The sequence below is a fragment of the Thunnus albacares genome, chromosome 8 (assembly GCF_914725855.1).
Source record: "Thunnus albacares chromosome 8, fThuAlb1.1, whole genome shotgun sequence".
NCBI lineage: Eukaryota > Metazoa > Chordata > Actinopteri > Scombriformes > Scombridae > Thunnus > Thunnus albacares.
Window position 1 is genome coordinate 21224802 of NC_058113.1, and position 22460 is coordinate 21247261.

Below are 22460 nucleotides of genomic sequence, written 5' to 3' on the forward strand. Positions count from 1 at the left end.
AAAGATATCTACTTGATTTTACTCATTTGTACAGCTGAAGCTTCATATTAGCTTCAGATAAACTTTTAAATACATTTTTGCACAGGAGGCTTGTGGATTTTCATTACTTACATTGTAAGTGCATTATGAAGGGATTTTCTAGGACTGATTATGGCAGGAAAAACATGTTTCAATGTTCATTTGGGACAAACTTGAAAAACCATGAAGCCGCCTTATAATTGCTGAATGAAAATCAGCATTAAACATCAGCAAACATTACTGATGTATTTGAACTAACAATCCGACCACAGTGTCAGTCATCAAGTTCATCAGCAGATGGAGTTTGCCCAGTTATCATGAAACTATAGATGTTTTTATTGTCTTTAGTTTCCTGAGCACTTTCTGAACTTCTTGTCTACATTGGCTTAAAAGCTGAAGTTCAAAGTTCATTCTCGACTGCTGATGCAGCAGTCGAGAAAAACATTGAAATGACTGAACTGCTGACGTAATCAAACATTTAACAACACCAGATTGTTTGGTGTTAGTGTTAAAACACTTTCAATCAATTTGATAACAAGTTACAGTGCTGTCTGTGTTCTAAACTTGATTTCTGTTTACGCTTGAGAAAGATACAAATGTGCATAGAAAAAGCGATATTAACCAACATATGAAACATGGCATTCTGACAACACATTGTTGTATAACAAAAGGAGATTGTAGCTAAAACCCTCCAGTTTACTGTTACCAAATCCCATTTCAAACTGTGTTCTTGTAAGAATTTGGTGCCCCAATGTCTCCCAAATCTACATACAATATGTGTCAAAACAACAGAAAAATGCTTCCTTAAATGACCCAAAGTGTAACCAAATCTAAAAAGAAATGCAACCTCCTTATTGCAAAGTTATTTTTTTATCGGTGGTTTAGTTGCATGAAAATAAACTGAGAGAGAATTGTAAGTCTCCCAAATGTGCCAAAAATGGTCAGAAGTGTGTCTATTATCATCACACTCCCTAAAGTAGAGCTAAACTGAGCTTTGTATGTTAAATTATAGCTACTTATCTCCTGCTGTTAAGGTACTTTACATCTGCTGCTAAAACACGCTAATGCTGCTGAAGAAAAGAAGTTGATGGGAAATCCAAAATCCAAACCATCCAAAATATTGAATCATTCCACAAAAATTATGGCGTCTTTATTCAAATAACAGACATAAAAAACAACAACAGGTCTACACACACATTCTGCCTTTATTTTTAACAAATGCATCACAAAGCATGTGACATATAAGATATCAATGCTTTACCTTGTCTCCATTTTTTAAACCTTAACTTTATTCTGTCTAAGGCTTCCAGTGAAAGACAGATTCTTAAACAAACAAGTGCCTGCATAAATATAATAACGTATCTTTGATAAAAACCTCACAGTCTCTTCTATCTTTTCCTCACTGAACCACTTTTCTTGTCTGACTTTTGCTTCTTTCCTTTCGACAGATTCTCATACACGTCCTCCTTGTTTCTAGAGAGAAAAAAGAAAAGAAAATGCTGATTAGTGATTTTTTTCTTTCAAGCCTGCAGCAATCACTAACAAGACACAGATCTGTTAGATGTGAATCACAGACGCTAGCGAGGCTAATGAGGCAGGCTGCCGCACGAGAACGATTTAAACAGACCAACCAACCGTAAATCAATCACTCAAAGCTGGCAGCCAACTATTCAGTGGCTCAAGTGGGTCAAACTTTGCAGCGTTTGGGACCGAGCTGGCCAGTGCATGTGGGCTGTTTTATCCTTTCTAATTGATTAATTAGAACAATGCCCAGTTTATACATGAGTGGTGCCTGGGTCCAAAGGTCACAAAAACATTATTCAGACAATAGAACAGAGACAAGCTGGATATATTTCACTTGTTTGTACACTGCAAAACATATCTATCATCTTGTTTACGTCTGTCATCCGTTAAAGGTCCACTCTACCGATTTTACACATCAAGTTCAGATTACTACTCTGAAAACATTTGAATAATGTCCTCTGCGACTCTGGAGGAAGCTTTTCAAAGGTAGAAAAAAGAAGATAGAGCTTTAGACTATTTTTTTAACAGAAAGCCTGCATTACAAGTGTGAAAAAAGGGAGAGTTTAGGAGGTAGGGAGGGTCTAATGAAAGATGCTATCAAGTTGCAACATGGAAATGTTGGATCTATTGGAGCTTGGGCCAAACTAGGGAATAAAAGATCCGGATCTCTTGGCCTCTGCTATTTGGTCCTTCTTAGTTAATCTGTTGCTTGTGAGTCCGTCCTCTTTATGGAAGTGCCTTATTAATACACTTTATTCATTTTCTCCACTATGCAAGAGGTGACACGTATGGCTCTTACTGGAGCTGAGAATCACAAATAAAACAAAGAAAAGCGGAGGCTCATATCATCTGTGATGCTTGGCTCACCTAGACAGCTCAATACAAGCGAACAGAAACAAGGCCACCAGGTGGTGATGATTGATTTTGTCGTCCACTACCTACCTGTACTAAAATAAATGAATAATACATCAAGCTGGAATTAGATTCATCTTGGACTAATTTAGTTTTTTTGTTGGATTCTGATGCTCACACTTTACAGAATGAGTGCCAACTACAGGGGACTTTATGTGTGCACAAAATACAAGAAACAAAAGAAATATTTGACCTGCTTGCATGACTATAAATAGGAATAATTTTCCAATGACCTAAAGCCGGAGGCAGTTTCAGGGCTCATTGTTAAGAACATGGTACTGGTACACACTGGTACTTGCATGTATTGTGGAAAAGGCTCTATAGTTATAGTTTTAACAGACTTAACACGGCACTACCACAGATGATGCAATCAGATTTTACCCAAGGCTTAATTTTACAACTGCATTTCATGTAGTCAGGAGTCAGGAGGTTAAAACTAAAAACATACAAACATTGCTTGTTTTAAATTAAACAAGACTCCATATAAAGTTACATAGTGTGTTAAGCTGAATATTTTTTGCAGTGTAGTTCCCAGAATGAAAAACTTTAGAGTGGAGTCCAGCTGCAGCAGTTGTGTGTCTTTCCTCCACCCACCACTCCTTCTCTCGACATAACAACACTGTCTGCAGCTCAACTCTTCCCCCAGAAACTGCTGACATAAGGCTGGTGACTAAGTCATGATTTTTAAAAGAAAGTAGGGCGGCAGTGTGAGGTTTAGAGAAGCGATGTGAATCTATTAAGGACGTCCAACTCTCACACGCATTTCTTTCTTCTCTTTTTTTCTCATGCAGACCGACACACACACACATACACCCGCTCACTCACTTTGAGACCTTCCTGCTTGCTGGTTGGTGTTTAAGCTTCAGATTTCCATATTCCGTCTCAGTTTCCTGAGGAAGAGAGACAGAGAGACGGTTCACATATGACTGATGCAGCGTTACTAAGACAGAAAGAGAGGTCATGAGACTGGTTTAGTCTATGTGGCTCAACGTTCATCTTTCGTAACGTGCTCTCTGATAACGTATCATTCTGTTGACATTGAACAAGTCGGCTCTGGTGTTCAAATCAGCAGTCAGAAGTGCAAAGGCCTATTGACACATATATCTGTTTTATTTACTGGAACCTGTCCTCGTTTTTCCCCCGATTCAGCTTATATTTCAGCCACAAGGGAGCAGAAAAAGACAAATATCATCGTCTTCCCCCTGGCTTTAGTCTGACTCTAGCTAGGTGTCGTTGCTCACCATGTAGGCGCAGTCTTTGGCCTTGGTGGTCTGTATGTACTCGGATACAGCCAGGTAGATGAACTTGTACTGGGCCTCGGTCTGCACCATGCCAGAGCGCTGCTCTCGCACCATCTGGATGTATTTCGGGATGTCAATATCACAATCCAGACCTAGAGTGAGAGAGGAGTGAAAAAGGAAAGAGCTGAATGGAAACAAGGGAAACAAATGAGTGATGTTTTGATTTTTTTGATTGAAGACATCTCAACTGATTCCTTTAAACATTTTTTACCTATAGTGTCAATGGTCTCGAGGATCATGTCAACCACCACAATGGTGCCCGTCCGACCGATCCCAGCACTGGACAAATTCACAGCAGAATCAAAGTGAATACAACTTTCCATCGGCTAAAAATGATTAACTGTATTTAAAAAACAGAACAATTATGGAGATTCAGAATACTTCTATTGGAGGTAATTTACTGGGGAGTTTTCCTGTGTTATGCACCAAATTATGGTTGCAACAAATTATTTTCATTATCTATTATTATGTTGATTACTTTCTCAAATAATCGATTAGTTGTTTGGTCTATAAAATGTCAGAAAATGGTCAAAAATGTTGATCACTGTTTCCCAAAGCCCAAGATGACGTCTTCAAATATCTTGTTTTGTCCACAACTCAAAGATATTCATTTTACTCTCACAGAGGACAAAAGACACCAGAAAATATTCACATTTGAGAAGCTGAAATCAGATAATTTGGACATTTTTTGGACATTTTCTTAACAAATTAATTATTAAAATAGTTGGCAATTAATTTAATAGCTGTCAACTAATCAATTAATCGACTAATCGTTGCAGCTCGACACCAAATGCACATGTATCATTTTTAAACACGTTTAAGACCCTTTTTTCTTTGCAGCAGATATGAGAGGGACTTGATGCCATGGTAGTAGTTATTAAGGCAGTGGTTCCCAACTTTGATCTAAGGTGTCATAAGATTCAAAAGAAAAAAAAAAAAACATATTTCTGATACACAATTTTATGTTCTATTTAAAATATGAGAATGGAACAACTGAGATATATGCAACCTGTGCCGAGCGCTGTGTTAATGGAAAGTATTGTCAAGCTTATTGTTGCTTTGTGAACATTCGTACATTCCAAAGGGTCATATAGCTATTTAACAAACAAGTTTTAAAAAAGCACGAGCAGCCTCAGCATCGCTCACATCACACATGGAAAATTCCAAAAGGATAAACTGTCAGTTGACTCAAAACCTTTTGTTCAGCTACTACTAATCTTAATCCTGAAAATATGATCATTTTAATCTTAAACCTTCAAGTATTATCACCTAATTTAAGATTATGAAACCTGAACTTTAAAATAAATAAATAAATAAATATATACATATATATATATATATATATATATACACATCTACATATGTTTGTGTGTGTATGTGTGTGTGTATATATGTATATATGTATATATGTATATATGTGTGTGTGTGTTTTGGGGTTTTTTGTTTTTGTTTTTTTTTTCACAACATTACACAAGTTTGGATGTTTTCCACAAGCCCTGGTTTATCATCACACATTTAAAGGGGATTTACAATCTCACAAATGGCGGTGTGACGCACCATTTGGCAAAACCCTCCGTCTTAAAAACATGTTGTCAAGTCCTGCAAAAACCCCCAAATACATCAGCCCCTCAGACACTTAAGAAATTCAACAGAAGATCAAGAAACGTTGCTGACAGGTAGTACTGCATAATGCTGAAACAATTAACCGATCATTTAATTAGTCAGTCAACAGAAAATTAAATAACAATTTCGACAGCTTATTAATTGTGTAATTGCTTCAATGGATTTGTTTATTTACTTTGTTTTTTTAATATCATTTTATATTCAGTATGTTTTGGTTTTGGACTCTTTGTCAGACAAAACATATAATCTGATTTGAAGACGTCACCCTACACTCCAGGAAATTGTGATGGGAATTTTTCACTTTTTTGGCATGTCATAGATAAATGATGAATCAAAAAATAATATAATTTGATAATTTAATCAATAATGAGAATAATAGTTAGTTGCAGCCTAAATAATGCAATCATGCTCTAACAAACTCCTGACACAATAAATATCTACAAAGCGTTTTGAGGCCTTTGGTCTCCAGCTCTCCTGTACCTGCAGTGGATGATCATGGGCCCAGCGTCAGGATATTCAGCCTGTTTAGTGTTCACTTGAGTGAGGAAGCTGAGGACGCCGCCTGGCTCCTGGGGGACGCCGTGGTCGGGCCAGCTCAGGTACTGGTAGTGCCAGATGGTACGGGAATGTTTGGGCTGTGACAGGGGGAAAAAATAAGGTGATGATGCCTCAGAAAAATGTGTTTGTAAAATGAAATTGTGAAATATTTCTTCGGCTACATGTGCTGACATGAGCGAGTGCAGTGAGGGCAGAGGTTGAGTTGGGAGATTACCTTGTCCATAGGAGCAATCTCTAGGACTCGGACTTTGTAATCAGCAGCTTCTCTCTCTGACTCAGATGTCACCACGTACGGTCCCACTTCCTTGGAGCTCTGAGGGTCTGGCCAGTATGGCACACATTTATTCTACAGAAAAATAAAGAATAACTTAAGTAAACTTAATCTGGACAATCCACTCCATGTACAAAGGACCTGTGGGTTTACAAATGTCAACAAGTCCACAAGTGAACAAAGCTTTAGACTTTTAATTCAGGTCAACTTTGATTTATTCACTTGGTACTTAATAACAGCTGGAATCTAAGAAAGCGTGACACTGCCACATTATGAAAACAGTAAATAGAAAAATGCTCTTCTGAAGACAATGAAAACTCTGACAAAATACTAATTATGGAAAAAAAAAACATAGTGGACAGAAGGAAGCATTACTATACAAGGGTTCCTCTACCAGATTAAACCTGTTTTTTAAATGCCTGGAAGGATGAAGATTACTGCAACTTTTCCAGCTTTACGCCAGTTTCCTTTGAGCACTTAAGATCTAATAGGCCAGTGCCGGAGGCCCTAACATAAAGTACTGGGTCTTGTCTTGCAGTCACTTCAGTAATCTATAGCATCGTGCGTCCGAGCTATTCGGAGCTTTGCAGGGAACAACTGACCCTTAATGCTTGATGGAAACAACTGCAGTGACGTAACTGCATTAATTATGAGCTGCAGGCATCTGACATTTTAGATAAAAGACTACAAAACACTACAGTAGTGTAATATTTCTAATAAAAGCATCCGCAGGTTTTTCAGTCTGACTGTAACAGAAACTGTGTGACTCTGTTTCTAAACGGCAGAAAGCAGGAAGTGCTTCTCTCAGTGGAAATGTTTTTGAAAGATGCCCAACGATAAGCAGGGTTTCATACTATCATTGGCACAGTCATAATTTTTTAAAAAAAAAAAAAAGAAAGAAAGAAAAAAAAGAAAGAAACACACTTAAAAGTTTAGTATTGATACTAACCCGCCCTTTCTCGACCTCTCTAGTTGTCATGACAATCACCCTCGTGTTCTCCTGCCATACCATCTGCCAGAAATCATTGACAGTTGTTGCTAGGCAGCCCTGGGTGGCAATGTAAACTTTGTGATCTGTCGACTCCCACAAGGTGTTCTGCAGACAATGAGATCACTTCAGTAAACAAATAATATTATATATATTTTTAAATAAGATAAACAATTAAAACAACAACCTAAAAGAGGAGTAAAATGAGTTTTCTCTCGTGTTTTTATCATTTTGTGTTACCATGAGGCCGCTGACTCTGGACACTTACTGTAACATAGTTGGCGTTGATGTAATCTGAACCCACAATACTGGGATCAGTGTCCTGCAGGACGACCCTGGTGTCGTTGACTTGTGGAGAAAACAAGTGGATGGAGTGAAGAAATGGTGGAAGAGAAGGAGAATAATAACTTTTAGTTCAGTTATTATTAATTATTATTAATCATTATTAAAATTGTGAATTCATACATAAGATGTGGTTAATTTAGAGCTTAATGATGTTGAGAGGATAAAAAAACTCACAGGGAAGAATGTTCTTGTATCTGTTTTTGCTCTTGTTTTCTGGTCTCTGACCCTCCTCTCTGCTCTTCTTCACCTTTGCCTCCATCTTTTGAAGAGCCTGGTGGGAGAGAGAGACGACTGTGTCATACTTGCTGTATCTCAATTCCATACTACATACTAATATATATTAATCGTGATAGTAAACTGTTTTTGCTGTTAGTATACAAGAAATTTGCATGCTTAACAGTTTTTACAGTAAGTCAGTCAGACTGTAAATTTATAGTTCTTCTATCAATAAAACTTGACAAAGAGATCTTACTGGAGCTCTGTTACCACTGGAGGTGAGACAGTCAAAAACACATTTAGTCAATTAAATCAGTAACAAATATAATAATCAATTAATCCTTACATACTGTTCAGATAAAATTTGGCCCATTTTTACATTTTAGAACAGTAAAAACACCCTAAACATCATTCTTTCAGCCTGAAATCTCTCAGGTCCTGCAGTAATTTCAACTAAAATCTCTACAAAAATGATCTAGAATTTTTTTGTGTGTGTTGATAAATATATAACTAATAAATAAATCAATAAAAATCACCATTCAAAAATATTGCTGCATTCTTCACCTTCAATAAAATTAATCGAAATAATGATGGCTGTCATGTTCTCCTGTTTAACGTAACACAGAACCATAATATGATGTGATAGTGAATGTTTTTTTCTCCATAAACAAACACAACAGCATTAATTAAAGATTAATCACTCATTTATTAATGACTGATAAAGTATTTATGAATGCAAAATAGATTTGTGGTTTAAAATTTGGCATAGAGACTAATTACGATGGAATACTGCTGTGTAGGGGCTGAATATGAACACTACATAAGGGTTAAAAATTTAAGTTATTTTAAAGCAAAAATGCCAAACATTCCCTGTTTACTGCTATAGATTTGTTGCTTTTCCTGTTTATCTTTTAAAGCATAAACTAAATATCTTTGGGTTTTGGACCGCTGGTATGACAAAACAAGCATTTTGAAGATGTAAACTTGAGCACTGAAAGAATGTGAAGCACTTTTCACTATTTTCTGACATGTTATAGATCAAACAATGAACTGATAAAATACTAGTTGCAGCCCAAGTCACAATCATCTGCAATTTATTTTAATGTGTTGCAGCTGTGAGTAGCTTTTCCAAGTATTTTTTTAAGTATACTTAATTTGGTCATTCTTCCAGTCTGAACACTCAACATACTCAAAGCCTGCTTAGAGTTATGATGTAATATGGCAGCTGGACGCAGCTAGTGTATTCCACCACCACAAGATGGTGGTATATTACCTCTAGTTAATAGTTACCCTCAGTAAGGAAGTAAGCCTGAAGATGTGAAAGGCTGATGAACATTTCAGCAAGTTTATAGTAAGCTGGTTCTTACACTACAGATAAAGCATCATGGTAAGAAAACCAGTCAGAGGTTTGGACACAATTTCCCGTTCCCTTAAATGAGAACATGTGACCAAACCTTTGACTGGAACTGTAAGTATGACTGAGGTCGGGTCAAATCTTACATCAAACTCCTCCCAGAAGCCCGCCTTGGCCTTGTCTCCCTCGCCCTCCTGCTGCTGCTTTGTGGTCTGGTCCAGCTGTTTCACTCTGCTGTCGATATCTGCTGCATTCACTCTGGTGGAGTAATACGGCTGCCAGGACACAGAGAGCGAGAGGAAAAATATTATAATTGAGTTAAAGAGAAAAGTACGAGCCAGTGAGCGCACCGCACAACATCTTCAGGCCACATTCAAACATTCAAAGACGTGAGTAATATTTTCTATCTGTGGGCTGTACTGCTCGTCTTTTAAAATTATTCAGAATAATTGCACAATAGCTCACTGACTTTCAACTTGCTGAATCTGTGGTGCAAAACTAAATCATTCACACATGTTACAAACTCAAAAGCCCAGTTCACCTGTTTGAGATGCACCCAGTTCCCAGAGATCTCCTCGATGCCTTTGCGTTTGTAGAAGTCCACCAAGTCTGTCAGCGTGTCAAACATGTCTGAGCCTCCCACTGTATACCGGTCATTCTGGATACACACATACACACACGTAACACACACAACATGTCATTCTGGAGAAAGTGTTTGGTGTAAAAATAAAGACTAAAGAGCTACTAAACGTTTGACTAGTCACACGACATGACTGTAGAACATCATGGAAACAAAATGAACACATTGGCACTTCAATAAAAGAGGGTAAACATATATTTGTGTTAGCAACAATCATTTTTACATATCTTTTTATCAAAAGGAAGTAAAAGAGTATGAGAGTATTTTCTCTGTGGCACAGACTTGCAGCCAATTTTCAATTTTATTAATCAAATAAATGACAGAATTTATTGGTTAAATTGTGTACAAGGGATTAATGTATACTGATGTGTTTGCACTTGTCTGCCACCAACAGCCGTGAAGATTAGAGCCGAGTACGGTCGGGGAAACTCACCTGATCTGTGCCATGTGCTCATGAAAAGGCCTTTGTGACCCTTCCAGTAATCTCATATTAATCTTCTGCACCCCAGCGGAGCAGAAAAACAATGACTCCCATTTAAATGAGGACTGAACCGTGTTTTCTATGAAGTGAGTCACAGCTAAAAAGTAACATGCAAAGCCCTGACGGTGACTGATGATGGAGGGACGCAATCTATGAAAATGAGTTTGAGAGACGGCTCTGTGAGGCGGCTGTTACTGTACCGCGCAGCCTATTTACAGTGACTGTTTAGACACCAATAGTGAATTTAAATGTCTTTTTACTTTGTCTTTTGTACCTGGTAACAATGGTTGGCTGGCAAATGAAGTAAAACTCTTCCTGACAGTTATGAGCAAAAGAGTTAAAAGATGAGCAACAGTCTCTTATTGCACAACACAGGGGAAATGAGACTGTAAACCTATTTCAAAGTGCACTACACAACTTTGGGAATACCCCTCAGTGTCTTTCTTTCTGTGACATGACTCTAATGTTTCGGACTCTCCTAATTCTGTTTATGCAAAGCAAAAAAAAATGACCAAAAAGCAACCCTTAGTTTCATGCACGCCCTATCTCACATGTCACGAAAAAACACACATACAGGAAAAAACGCCTACCTGGCACATTATCTTGATGTGAGAGACCCTCTTCCCTCCTGTTCTGCTCCTCTCTTCTGTCAGAACCGACAGGACAAAGTCTCCAGGTTTGGACAGCGACACTCTGACCAGGAAGGTCCCCGGCTCGTCTCGAGCACTGAGCAGCTTCTCTGCATTTGGCCCGGACAGGTGACCATGGTACCACCTGGTTTAGAAAAAACACAGATGGTTAATGATGCAGCATCTACACATTTTTAAAGATATGCATACCCTTATGAGCTAATTTTGGGTTTGTTTCTGGCCATGGTTCACTGCTGTGACCTGCATAAATACAGATAAGCAAAAGAAATCTTCTGCCTCGTGCAGATATTTGACTGTTAAATGTATTTTGTGAGAAAACATTTTTAACGTTGACTTTTTGCATGCAAACAAAACATCCTTTTTCCTTTGTTACCTACTTGGTGCACTGTATGTGTAAGCACCGTTATGAGTCTATGACTGCTGTGTGACTTATGTGTATCAGTCTATTCATGGCTAAGCGGTTGTCAGTCACAGACTGATGTGGTGCACTGGACTGTTATGCACTATACAGTGAACAGAAATAGAAAGCCACAACGGAATCCGATGCATTAAACCAAGATTTAAAAACGGAATATGCAGATGATTTTGTTGCAAGCAAGTCATATTTCTGTCCACTGCTGAACTGTCCATGTGTGTGTAAGTGTGTGTTTGTGTATTGTGTGTTTGTGAAGCATGTGTGAATGAGTGAACGCGCACCCAGTTGGGTTGGGTTGGGTTGTGACTTAATTTTAGGCACAGTTCTCGATTTCTTCTTCTAAACTTCCTGCTTTGCGGTCGGAAAATTTCTGATGACAGATTTCGTGGCTGAAGAGGACAAAGTATTTATAGCCTGCACCCCCCCTCCTCCCCTCAATATATAGCATCCACAGATAACCCCCCTCCCCTCCCCTACACTCACTCTGCTCTCTTTAAGCCTTTTGCACATGCTTTTAAATGTTCTCCTTTTAGAATTACTTACTTAATCTTAATCACTTACTTAATCACAGTAGATGCTTTTACAGAAACTGAAATGAGACTCCACCTGAGGGTTTTAATTTACAGCAGGTTGCAAGACACACCTGCAGCGGATGGCACTGTCTGTGCAATTTTGCAGAAGCTATATAGCTACTATAGATACTGTATAGTTAGTGGACAAGTTGAAGACAACAAGTGCATGCCGGAGTCTAAGGTGTGCATGGTTAAACTATCTTAATCACATGCAATAATGTCAACAGGTTAAGCCTCAAACCCTGTTTATCCTCTTTTCTGAGAAGAGATAAGTTTCCAAATACATGAGAACAGACATAAAGAAAAGTGCATCACACGGTGACCTGCTGAGGAGCGTGTAATCATGCTTTACTGAAATAAAAGAGACTGAGTGAGATGGGGAAGACAACGAGTGAGCAAGAACATGATGGAGTGTGCAATAGAGGAAGACAAGTAGGGTCTGGCCATTGCTTTCAAAAGTGTCAAAACTTAAAGTTTCCAACCGCAGCAACAAAAGGGAAGTTAGACAACTGACAGAGAGAGAAGGAGGGGGGTGGGGGGGGTGGGGGGGTGCAGAGGTTAGAGCTTCCAGCTTGGGTGAAGTACACAGTCACACACACACACACACACACACACTTATACACACACGATAGAAAGTAGTGTCCTCCTTGACTCATAAAAGGAGTGAAGCTCTATGAGTTTTTCATTACTAGTTGGACATTAACCTACTTGAAGCAGCTTACAGTCACACAACATTTAGCAGCCCACCACTGCCAGCTGGGAGAAAAACTCCCATTACCCACCTCCACCTAACACCACCTCCAGCAGCAATGTCATGGAATTCATATGTACAATGTGGGCAGACAAGAATTAACACTGATATTAGCTCTTGAACATGTATTTGACAAACAACTAATAGATCAGGATTTTATCTGATCACAGCAGCAGCCTGATGAGTCTTTGATGTGGAAGGCTCCGCATGCCGATAGAGGCTTTACAAAATTTCCATAACACTATCTATTAACCATATTTAGAAAACATATATGCTTGCGAGTGACAGGTATAATCAGTAAAATTAAATGTTAAAAGTGTGTAGTATCGATACCACAATGTGAATATGCTCCATTGCAAGTTAAAATCTTGCATTCAAAAGCATTCTTTTTAGTAAAATTTTAAAAAATCTTGATCAAAAGTACTCATTGTGGAGAAAAGTTTCCATCAGAGAGTTGTCCCCAGTTAAAATAACCAAAATTGAAGTTTCGTTATGAATATGTTGAGTGAAAAGCCTTATAATGCGTTTCAATTACTTGACGAATGACACGATCCTTTATAGGTTGAAAAAACACAAAATGACTAAAACAAGGTTGTTCCTGAGAAGTTGACATTTTGGAAGTACAGGAGTTTTAATCGACATAATGATATTTTTCATGAGTTTATCTCATGTTGAATTTAAAATCTTAACCTGCAGCGCAACTAGCAACTCTAGCTGACAAAATACAAAAAAAAGGATAGAAGTAAAAAATACAGTCATGAAAGAATGTAGAAGGTGTAAAAATGAAGCAGGTATTGTAGTTGAATGTGGGTATACTCTTTTGGAAACAAGTAATCAAAAATATAACAGTGTGGCCGCATAAACCAGTACCAGTATCTCCCCCAGCTGTGCTTCTAGGATTGGTTTTCGCCATTGTAGAGTCGTACAAAGTCTGATTTTGTTGAATAGTTAAAAGTAGTGACGGAAATGTCCTCTTTTAATAATTATCAAGGGAGTTTCTATGATGTTTGATCTCATTTTTTGATTTATATATAAAAAAGAAACATAATAGAAAGTAAATATTTTCATTATGAAAATGTGCTGCCCCATTTTGTTGTATATATGTCGTATTTTATATGTACTTGTTTCCTTTGTTTATATTATTCCCTTTGCATCAGTGACCTTTATGTGCCCTGATTTGTTCTGTTATTCTTGCAATTTACAGTAAGATTTTTGTGTGGCAATGTGGTCTTTGTGTGTTGGACAAGTGGCCAAAAAGTGTTTCACAAAAACCATTAGAGTAAAGTAGGATTGTATTTCAATAAAGTACATGAGTAAATGTACTGTCCTTCCCACCTCTGATCATTGACACATGTCATCCATGAGCTGCAGCAGTGAGGCAGATGTGAGAATGAAGCTTCGACAGTGGTGGGCTCTTGCTGTCTGGAGTGTGGGTGTTTGATTTCAATGACTCACATTCTGACAAAGATGCTATTACAACACGATTATTAAAAAGCTGCTTCAAATAAAAAGACTTTCCCCACTCAGGAAACGATTCAAAAATCTAAATATCAAACGTACAAATGACGCCATCAAATTAACAAGTGATAGAGGAAATACTGCTTGTCATAGTTTACTCTAGTTTACTTAACCACCTAACCAAAAACTATTACACTTAACCCGAGACTGTAGGTGGAGGCAGCTCATACAAGCCGATGAGTGTGGGCCGCATTAACCTACTGGGGGTTAAACAGTGAGTGTGCAGGTGAGAAGAAAGAGCGAACAGACCTCTCTGTGGTGGGGTCAGAGCAGTTGAGGGGGTATTTGAGCTCAATGATGGTGCCGTCCTTGTCCTGCAGGGTGCCGTTCTCCGCTGTGTAGTACTCCACCAGTTCTGACAGGGTGGCAAACTTCTCCCCGCCATACAGGTCGTAATAGTCTCCCGTGTTTTGGATGCGGATGTGGGTCACCGTCTCGCCCACTCTGAGGAGAAACAGAAATCAAACTGATGACATTGAAGAGAACATCTGTGTCAGGGGTTTTTTTTGGGTGTGAAAGTTTAAACGGAACAATGTTTCTACAACTTTTAGGTGCCTAAAAAGTCAAAATGTTGAAAATAAAAGTAAAATCAGATCAAACCAGATCCTCACAGACCTTTATTCGATTTCACAGACAATACACAGTACGTATGTTCTGTACCTTCATTTGTCTATGACACATACACACATTGACACACATTAACTTTCCATCAACTTTCCGACTTCTCTGGAGTTATTAATCAGAGTGATATAAGAGCTTTTTTTAAATTCGGTATCTCTATTTTTAACATTATTTTATAACAATAACTCTCAGATTAAGTAAAACATCTGTAAGCCTAGAAGACTCATTATTCTTGTTTCTTTCTGGGTTTTGGAGCCTTTGGAGGCGAGTCTGTCACAAAACCAACACGTGATGTTCCTGTTTCACATTCATCCAGTTTATAACCACCTCATGTGTGATGTGTCTTTTATTCTGAAACAAAAATGTGTGATGGTAAGGTGAGAATGAAAAGCTGCTATCTATTTTTTTTTTTTTATTGTCAGACTGCAGTAACACCATGAACTTGAGTTACACAGTTTGACATAATCACATCAGTACAGTCAGCTTTCGCATTTAGAAAACAACAGGCTGCGGTACTATGATCAGTATAACTTGACCTTAAACATCTGGGCGTTGTGCACAAGCTTTACATCAAATAAACCCGATGCACAAACACAAAAACAAGTTGTCAGTCTAATCTATTGAGGAAAGGTTTCAGGATGTTAACTTCAACCTACTAAATGTTTACCAGATGGCCTTTCAGTCGTGGTTTTTTATCTGTATTTCAATCATAAGTGATGTTATATTAAGTTTTCTACTTCATTATCATTTTATTTTTAGCATTATAAGTAATAAAAAATATGTATTCATTTGTAAAAGCAGGTTAATGTCAATGCAGGCCTTCATATTTTTGCGTCTAACAACCAAATCAACTCAATTACCCTGCGAGAATTTAAAAAAGCATCAAGATGCACGTATATTATTGTATAAAGTACTAACACACTTACAAATGCAATGTCTGATTTTATCATGCTCGCATGGTGTAGCGGAAAATTTGATTTCCGTGTGTGCAGAATAAGAATATTCACATCTCTGTGTCCCAAAGTTGTAAAATACTTTTGTGTTACAATAAACTTTAGAGCTGTTAGAAAAATTTAGGAAGTAAACAAAAACAACAGTAAAAGGTGAAGAAAACATTACATGAGTTCAGTGTTTAAATCAGGGCTTGTTGAACTGATCAGATCCTGTAGTATCACAATTATTTATCATCTATTTTCTGCTTGAAGGTTTATCATGTGAAAGAGCCAACAAAGAACAAAGAATAAAGAAGTAGCACTGGAGCAAGAAAGGAAAGTACGACTTCTTCTCTGCTGTAGAGTTTGAAGAGAAACGAGAACAAGTGATTCAGGGATTTTGCAGAGATTATTACCTGACAGAGAGAGAGAAATCTCCTACGTTCTTCTTGCTTGGTCGAGCCAAAAAGCTGCCATGAATGCCCCGATTCTTCAGCATCTCCTCGGCCTGCAGGCCTGTGATGTCTCTGTGGAACCACCTGCATCAACACACGTGTATACACTTTAAAAAGAAACCTCTGTATGTGTAGAAATTCAGCCGCTACACACTCAGATTACAATACACAACACTTATATCAGATACATATAAACTCATAGGTCTTTTATATACACCGACATCCAATAACCTGGTTGTTTTTCCACATAGCAAAACAAATTTTTTGATTCACTGCGGGAGAGGCAGGTCTCACCACAGTCTAATCTATCTTTGAGATGATCAAGTAATGAATATTTAAGTTGATTAACAGAAAATTAATCAATGACAGTTTTGATAAACATACTAAATATTTTCTGGCTACAGTCTGGTAAATGTGAATACTTTTAAATACTGATTTTAGGACATCGTTTGGGTTGTACGACAACCTGTAATCAGCATGTGTCCTTATTTTTAACATTTATGGACAGAAAAAGATAAATTTATTGATCAAGAAAATAACTGATAGATTAAAGAATAATAGAAAAGATGTTATTTGCATTCCCCTATAAAGACTGTATTCTTTATTCTGCCCATTCTGTGGAAAACAGAGTTCTGGCTATAGACATGTGGAAACATAATTCATTAACACCTGTGGTGCCACCTCACTGAGGCCTACTTATCAGAACAGAAATACTAATGATACACATGTGTAAGGTACACCCAAATAAACCAGTAAAGCACTGGTTTGAAGAGCCTTTCAACAACATTCTGGACTTCAGTAACAAAATCACATCTGTACAGACCAAATATTTAATATTTGATAGTTTCCTGGAGCCCTTTGAGGACAGAAAAAATGTGTCGTGGTCAAGCTCGGCTCTCAGTCTCTGAGCTTGAAAAAGAAAAAACTAGTAGAATTGTTTTTTTAAAGTCTGGGTTGCCATCCACCTATTGATTATGTGAACAAGATTGAAAATGCTAAAAAATATTAACCAAAAATTCAACAAACTATTGGCTATTTCTCATTAAAATAGATTTCCTGCAACCCAACCACATGCTCTCAAATTCAGTTGTTTAAATTCAGTCGATAAAGACATTTTCCACATCATGGCATCAGAGTGGTTGCTTCACGGTTGCACTACAGTAGCATGTTCATGAATCTGCAGTTGCTTCAGAAATGTTACGGAATACAACTTTCAAATGTGGAGAACTCTGTATTTTCGCTTGCTTTGAAAATAAGCTTGAATTTAAACTTGAATATATGTTTTTCTGTCAAGTTTGGGTTCAACTGAGAAGAGCTTTTATACAACAAACGGGCTGTGAAAGAAGATTTGAAAAACATTAAAGTTAGTTAGAGAAAGACAGAAGTTTCAGCTCAAGGCAAAGTGAACCTAGTAACGAACCTTTAAAGAGCTTGAATGTTATTCAATGTTAAAGTGAGGGTAGAAAAAGGTTTTTTTACTCAACTACTGAACTAACATTTATGACACAATTTCTTTACGCAAACAGACACCGAACAGCTCGTTTGCAAATCACATGACAGAGGATCAGAACAGGACGAGTCGACAGCTGGGGAAAGAAAGAGAAGGAGGAATGGAAACAGAGAAGTTGTCATCATGCCTTGCACAAAACACAGAGATCACAACCAGAGTTGACTAACACAGCACTATAGTGTCCAGCAGCGGGGACTTGACTCACCGAACCATGTTGTCTCTTCACCTCTTCTGGGACAAAAGAGAAGGAGAGTGAAGATTGTCACTTTGTACCTGCACGTGCAGACCTCAAAAGCATAAGCACATATTTTGTTTTATCTCTTGATCTTGTAAAGAAACAATTTGTTCCTCTCTACTTCCTCACTTTACAGGCAGCACATTCGCGTTAATATAGAAATGAAGTCACTTTTGCTCTCATGTTTTTGCTTACTTTACTTCTGACACTAACAATCTTCCATCTAATATCAAAACTCTTATGTCTATCTCAGCACATTCTCAAAAAAACAATCCCCTCAAACTACCCGCACTCTCCTCCTCTTCTCCTTACACACTTTCCTCCACCCAATCCTCTCCCTATTCGGCCCCTCTCCGTCCCAATAGGAAAGCAGGTAAACACTTACTCTTCTCAGCTGCCTCTGAAAACAACTGACACTCGCCGAGGCGGTCGCACTGTGTATGTCTCTCCCCTCCTCTCTGTCGTTCTCTCTTGCTCTTCCTTCCTTTTGCGACTCCTTTCACAAAATAGTGAAAGCAAGACAGGAACAAAAATAGCTGACAAGCCGGAATTCCTCCAACAGACAGACGTGGTGTCTTTTTTTTGTTGTTGTCGTTTTTTTTAATGACAGCTGCAACAAAATCTCATCATAGTCGAGAGCAGAATACGTTTAAATTCTGGCAACTCGCTCTCTGATGCTCCATCGCTTCTATGCGGAGTGCAACGAAAAAGTAAAGTACAGCAAGAGATGGTTCAGACTGTTTGATTCATCGGTGAATCATGAGTGAGAGCGCCTGTCCTGTAATTCCACCGTGGTTATAGGAATGAAAAACAAAGTCATCCACAAAATACAGAGTAACAGATCTTTTCGTGCCTTCGTAATCAAGCCCACTCTTTGTCTCTCCGTTTGCTTTTTGCAAAGCTTTTCCCCTCTGCCTACCCACCTGTCTACTACCACTGTTGTCTGTTTGTTCTTTACTTCCAGGTGTGTATGACTGTGTGGTGTGTGTGTGTGTGTGTGTGTGTGTGTGTAACACAAAGGTCACAGAACACTTCCTTATTTGCAGTTCAACCTTCCCCCCTCTATTTATATGTGTGTGCGTGCTGCTGCTGCTTTCAGCTGGTAAACCGACTGCGAACTTGTTTCATTATCAGACTACTGAGGCAATAACTCCATAACTCCAACAGAACAGATGCATTTTAATTTTGCCCTCTGATGTTACCAGAGGCACCTAGAGGCATACAAGTGTACCTAACTTCCCCATAATGCAACACAAGCACACTTGCATCAAGGGGAAGGCTTATTACACTGCCAAAACATACACCTAGATCACATGAACAAACTTTTTACAACCTATGAAACAAAGACATTCTACATTTAACATATTTACCTACAAGAGATGAAAGAGGAATAATTTTGAAGTCATAAAAAGCACCTTATGACAATTCTTTTCTCACGCCTCATTACAACTGTGCAGTGTAAACGATGTTCTGTTTAATGTGGGTGAAAATAAGACAATTATGCTTAAAACTGGCACTGTATTTGTGGAAAATTATACAACACATTATATACTGCAGCCCCCCCACACATACACAGACACACAGACAGCACTGCAGGTGTCATTCGTCTCAGCATCGTGGTTAACGCCAGCTACTGCAAGTTGCCTTATTTTCCTCACAGATTCGCTGTGAAGCTGGTTTGGCTTCTCTTTCTTTTCTGCCACAACCGAGCTTCACTTCTGAGGCTGCAGGACTCCTGCAGAAAAGTGGCAAATGTGACACTTCTAACAGCCTCAGAGTGACTAAAATTGTTCCCTAGATTCAATTAGTCTTTCAAGTGTTGCAACACATCAGACTGTTGCAATGCATTAAATTCGTCTCTGATCAGAAGAATTAACTGTACACACTGTTCTGTTGTCTGTCCCTAAACCTATAAAATAATACTTTCGTGAAAGTGCAGAAACAATTAGTAAATTAATCCTCACATTCACTTTTTGCAGCTTCCTGAAGGAGGGGATTTACTGCCTTTGTGTCTTTGTAAAGTTAATTTCTTTATGGTCTTGGACTGTTGGTAATATTTAACAGTTTTTTGGCATTTGGGCAGCACTTTCCCCAAATGTCCTTTTGAGAACAGTTGTTTATGTTTGACGATATGAACCGTGAGATAATTTAGATTTGTCTCACCATCAGAGATTTCTTTAATGCCGCTTTTAATGACACTAGTAACTACCGCTTTAATATCTGTGTGTGTGTTAAACCATTGTGGGCAATGGTGTAAATCAATGCGAAGCGACGTTTCAAGGCATTATTAGATTTTCTCTACATACTGAATGACAATTTTTGGATATGTGAGCCAAAATGTCTTCACTCAAGAGCAGTTTTTAATGAGAAAGCAGTGAAAATGTTCAAAGATGTACTATACACCTCAGTGTTAGGAACATTTCCGGATCTACATCTGGATCAGCATTACTTATCCCTTTGTTAATGACCTACTTTCCCACCAAATTTCATTTAAGTCTGTTGATAAGTTTTTGAGATAACTTGCTGACTAACAGACAAGCGAAACATAACAAGAGTCTAAACTTCAGGGGAGGTAGAAATGAACAATGGAAGTGGAAAATGCAGTTAATGGTTAAAAAGCAAAAGAACAGAAAAGACACACAGTGACTTTGCAAAAGAGCAAATGTCAAACCAGAGCACTTGTAAACATTGACAAACATTTACAACACTGGAGACAAGAATAAGATTAAAAAAAAGATAAAGAGTAAGATTAAAAAACGACATAAATAAATACATGTAACATGAAGTGCTTTTTTTCTTACCTTATCAAATACATTAAACAAATACTAGACACTCACCTACGAGGCATTGTAGGGGCTCTTCCTCTCTGGACTCAGGGTCTCTGGCTGTCTGGGCTCCTCTGTAGGAAGTGATGGGTTGAATCCAGCCTCCTCTTTGTGTTGTGAGTTTGTCCAAAACTCAAAAAAACTCACAGAAAGAGTCAGGTTACATCGACAGCATTACTGAGTCCAGGTTAGGTCCTCTTGTTCCCACTCTGCGTCCGTCACTCACTCGCACTCAGCCTCATGTTTAGGTTCTAACTCTGATGATAAGATATCAGGCTTCATTACCAGCCTAGCCAATCCTCCCGCCCTGTAATTTACTCTAATTTTCTTAATGACTTAAACTATCTATGGGAGTAAATGCGTCTGTTCCTGTCCCCTTCTTCCCCTGCTCTTCCTCTCACGATCTCTTCAATGTAATAAAGGCTCTCCCTTTCAGCTTTTCCAGCTCTCCAGCAAATCAAAATTTGCTTCCATGCAAATTCCTCCTCTTTCCACCTCTCTATCTTTCGAGGCTTGCATGCAAAGTATGTTCTTTATGCTTGCCAATTTTGGTTTTGTTTGAACATTTACTGTGCACTTTTCTAAACTGCTAGCAGAGTATCAGTCAGCTTTAAGTATGCACAAACTTAAACTTACTTCTTACGTTCACAAAGCAAAAACCTGTAAATGTAATGAAAGCAGATGATCTCATTCAGGTCACAAGGGGTCACTGAATGGTTTGACAGGTATGAAAATGCTGTGACTCGTATGCTATGGCCTTGATCTCATCCCAACTGATATTTTGGAACGACATGTTGAACACATTCTCCACCATCATTATGAAAACACCAAAGAAGGAACATATTTTGTCAGAACGGTGTAGAATCCATGCATGCATCCAAACAGCGGCCCAAGCTTACTTTTCTTTGAGCTATAAAATAATGTCAGTAGTCTAACATGCTCACAATGACAATGTTTTGTTTTTTAAGTATTTGGGGGCATTTATGTGCCTTTATTACGCCTTTATAAAGCTGCATTTCTTGTATGAAAGGTGCTATATATATAAAGTTATTGTTATTATTATTATTTATTCCAGACAGGAGATGAGAGTGAGAGAGGTGTATCTAAGGTCCCCAATAGGACTCAAACCAGGGACGCTGCAGTTCATAGACAGCGTCTTAAAGGACAGGTTTACAATTTTTTCAGTGTCTTAAAACATCAGTCAGGTGCCCAAATTAACATTGAAACAGGTTTTTCTTGTAGTAATCATTCCTCCTGTTCGTATTGACCATTAGAAGATCCCTTCATAATGCACTTACAATGTAAGTGATGGGGGACAAAATCCACAAGCCTCCTTCTGTGCAAAGATGTATTTAAGTTTATCTGAAGCTTGTATGAACCTTCAGCCATCCAAATTAGTCAAATCAAGTAGATATCTTTCAATGTTAGTCTTTTTTTAGTGCTTAAGTCCCTCTTTGTGTTACTATACTTCCACTGCAGCTCAACAGGGAAACACAAAGAGGATATCTGATGCTTAAATGTCAATGTGGCAGATATCCACTTGATATGACTAATTCAGGCTGCTGAAGACTCATACAAGCTTCAGATAAACTTTTAAATACTTTTTCTTGCACAAAATGACTGTGTGGACATACTGTGAATTCTGCCCCCATCACTTACATTTAAAGTGCTTTTGAAGGGGATCTTTTAATAGTTAGTATGAAGTCATGATTAAAGCAAGGAAAACCTCTTTCAGTGTTCATATG

The 22460-nt window shown here is 38.1% G+C and overlaps 1 protein-coding gene across 5 annotated transcripts; it reads right to left on the reverse strand.

The window, feature by feature from the left end:
• Positions 1–1138: 1138 nt before the first annotated feature.
• On the reverse strand, positions 1139–20894 carry ptpn6 (protein tyrosine phosphatase non-receptor type 6). Of its 5 annotated transcripts, XM_044360125.1 has the most exons (17): positions 20728–20894; positions 18276–18386; positions 17861–17942; positions 16107–16229; positions 14387–14581; positions 10822–11005; positions 9652–9768; positions 9257–9385; positions 7715–7811; positions 7464–7543; positions 7157–7303; positions 6151–6282; positions 5859–6013; positions 3967–4034; positions 3696–3847; positions 3280–3344; positions 1139–1491 (listed from the first exon to the last, which is right to left on the reverse strand). In XM_044360125.1, the coding sequence occupies exons 3-17, from the start codon at positions 17866–17868 to the stop codon at positions 1407–1409; spliced, it is 1737 nt and encodes a 578-aa protein (XP_044216060.1). In that variant the 5' UTR covers positions 17869–17942; positions 18276–18386; positions 20728–20894; the 3' UTR covers positions 1139–1406. The 5 variants fall into 5 exon arrangements, with proteins under 5 accessions (XP_044216060.1, XP_044216064.1, XP_044216063.1 ...); XM_044360129.1 differs by lacking the exon at positions 20728–20894 and having other exon boundaries at positions 3276–3344; positions 18276–18883; XM_044360128.1 differs by lacking the exon at positions 20728–20894 and having other exon boundaries at positions 17861–17883; positions 18276–18881.
• Between the last annotated feature and the right edge of the window lie 1566 nt (positions 20895–22460).

Bases quoted from the DNA above. Each gene is read 5' to 3' on its own strand.
- ptpn6 (XM_044360125.1), bottom strand. The intron at 9,769-10,821 runs GTAGGCGTTTTT...GTGTGTATCCAG, and splicing joins ACATCAAGATAATGTGCCAG to AATGACCGGTATACAGTGGG. The intron at 6,283-7,156 runs GTTAGTATCAAT...ATTTTTCTGTAG, and splicing joins GAGAGGTCGAGAAAGGGCGG to AATAAATGTGTGCCATACTG.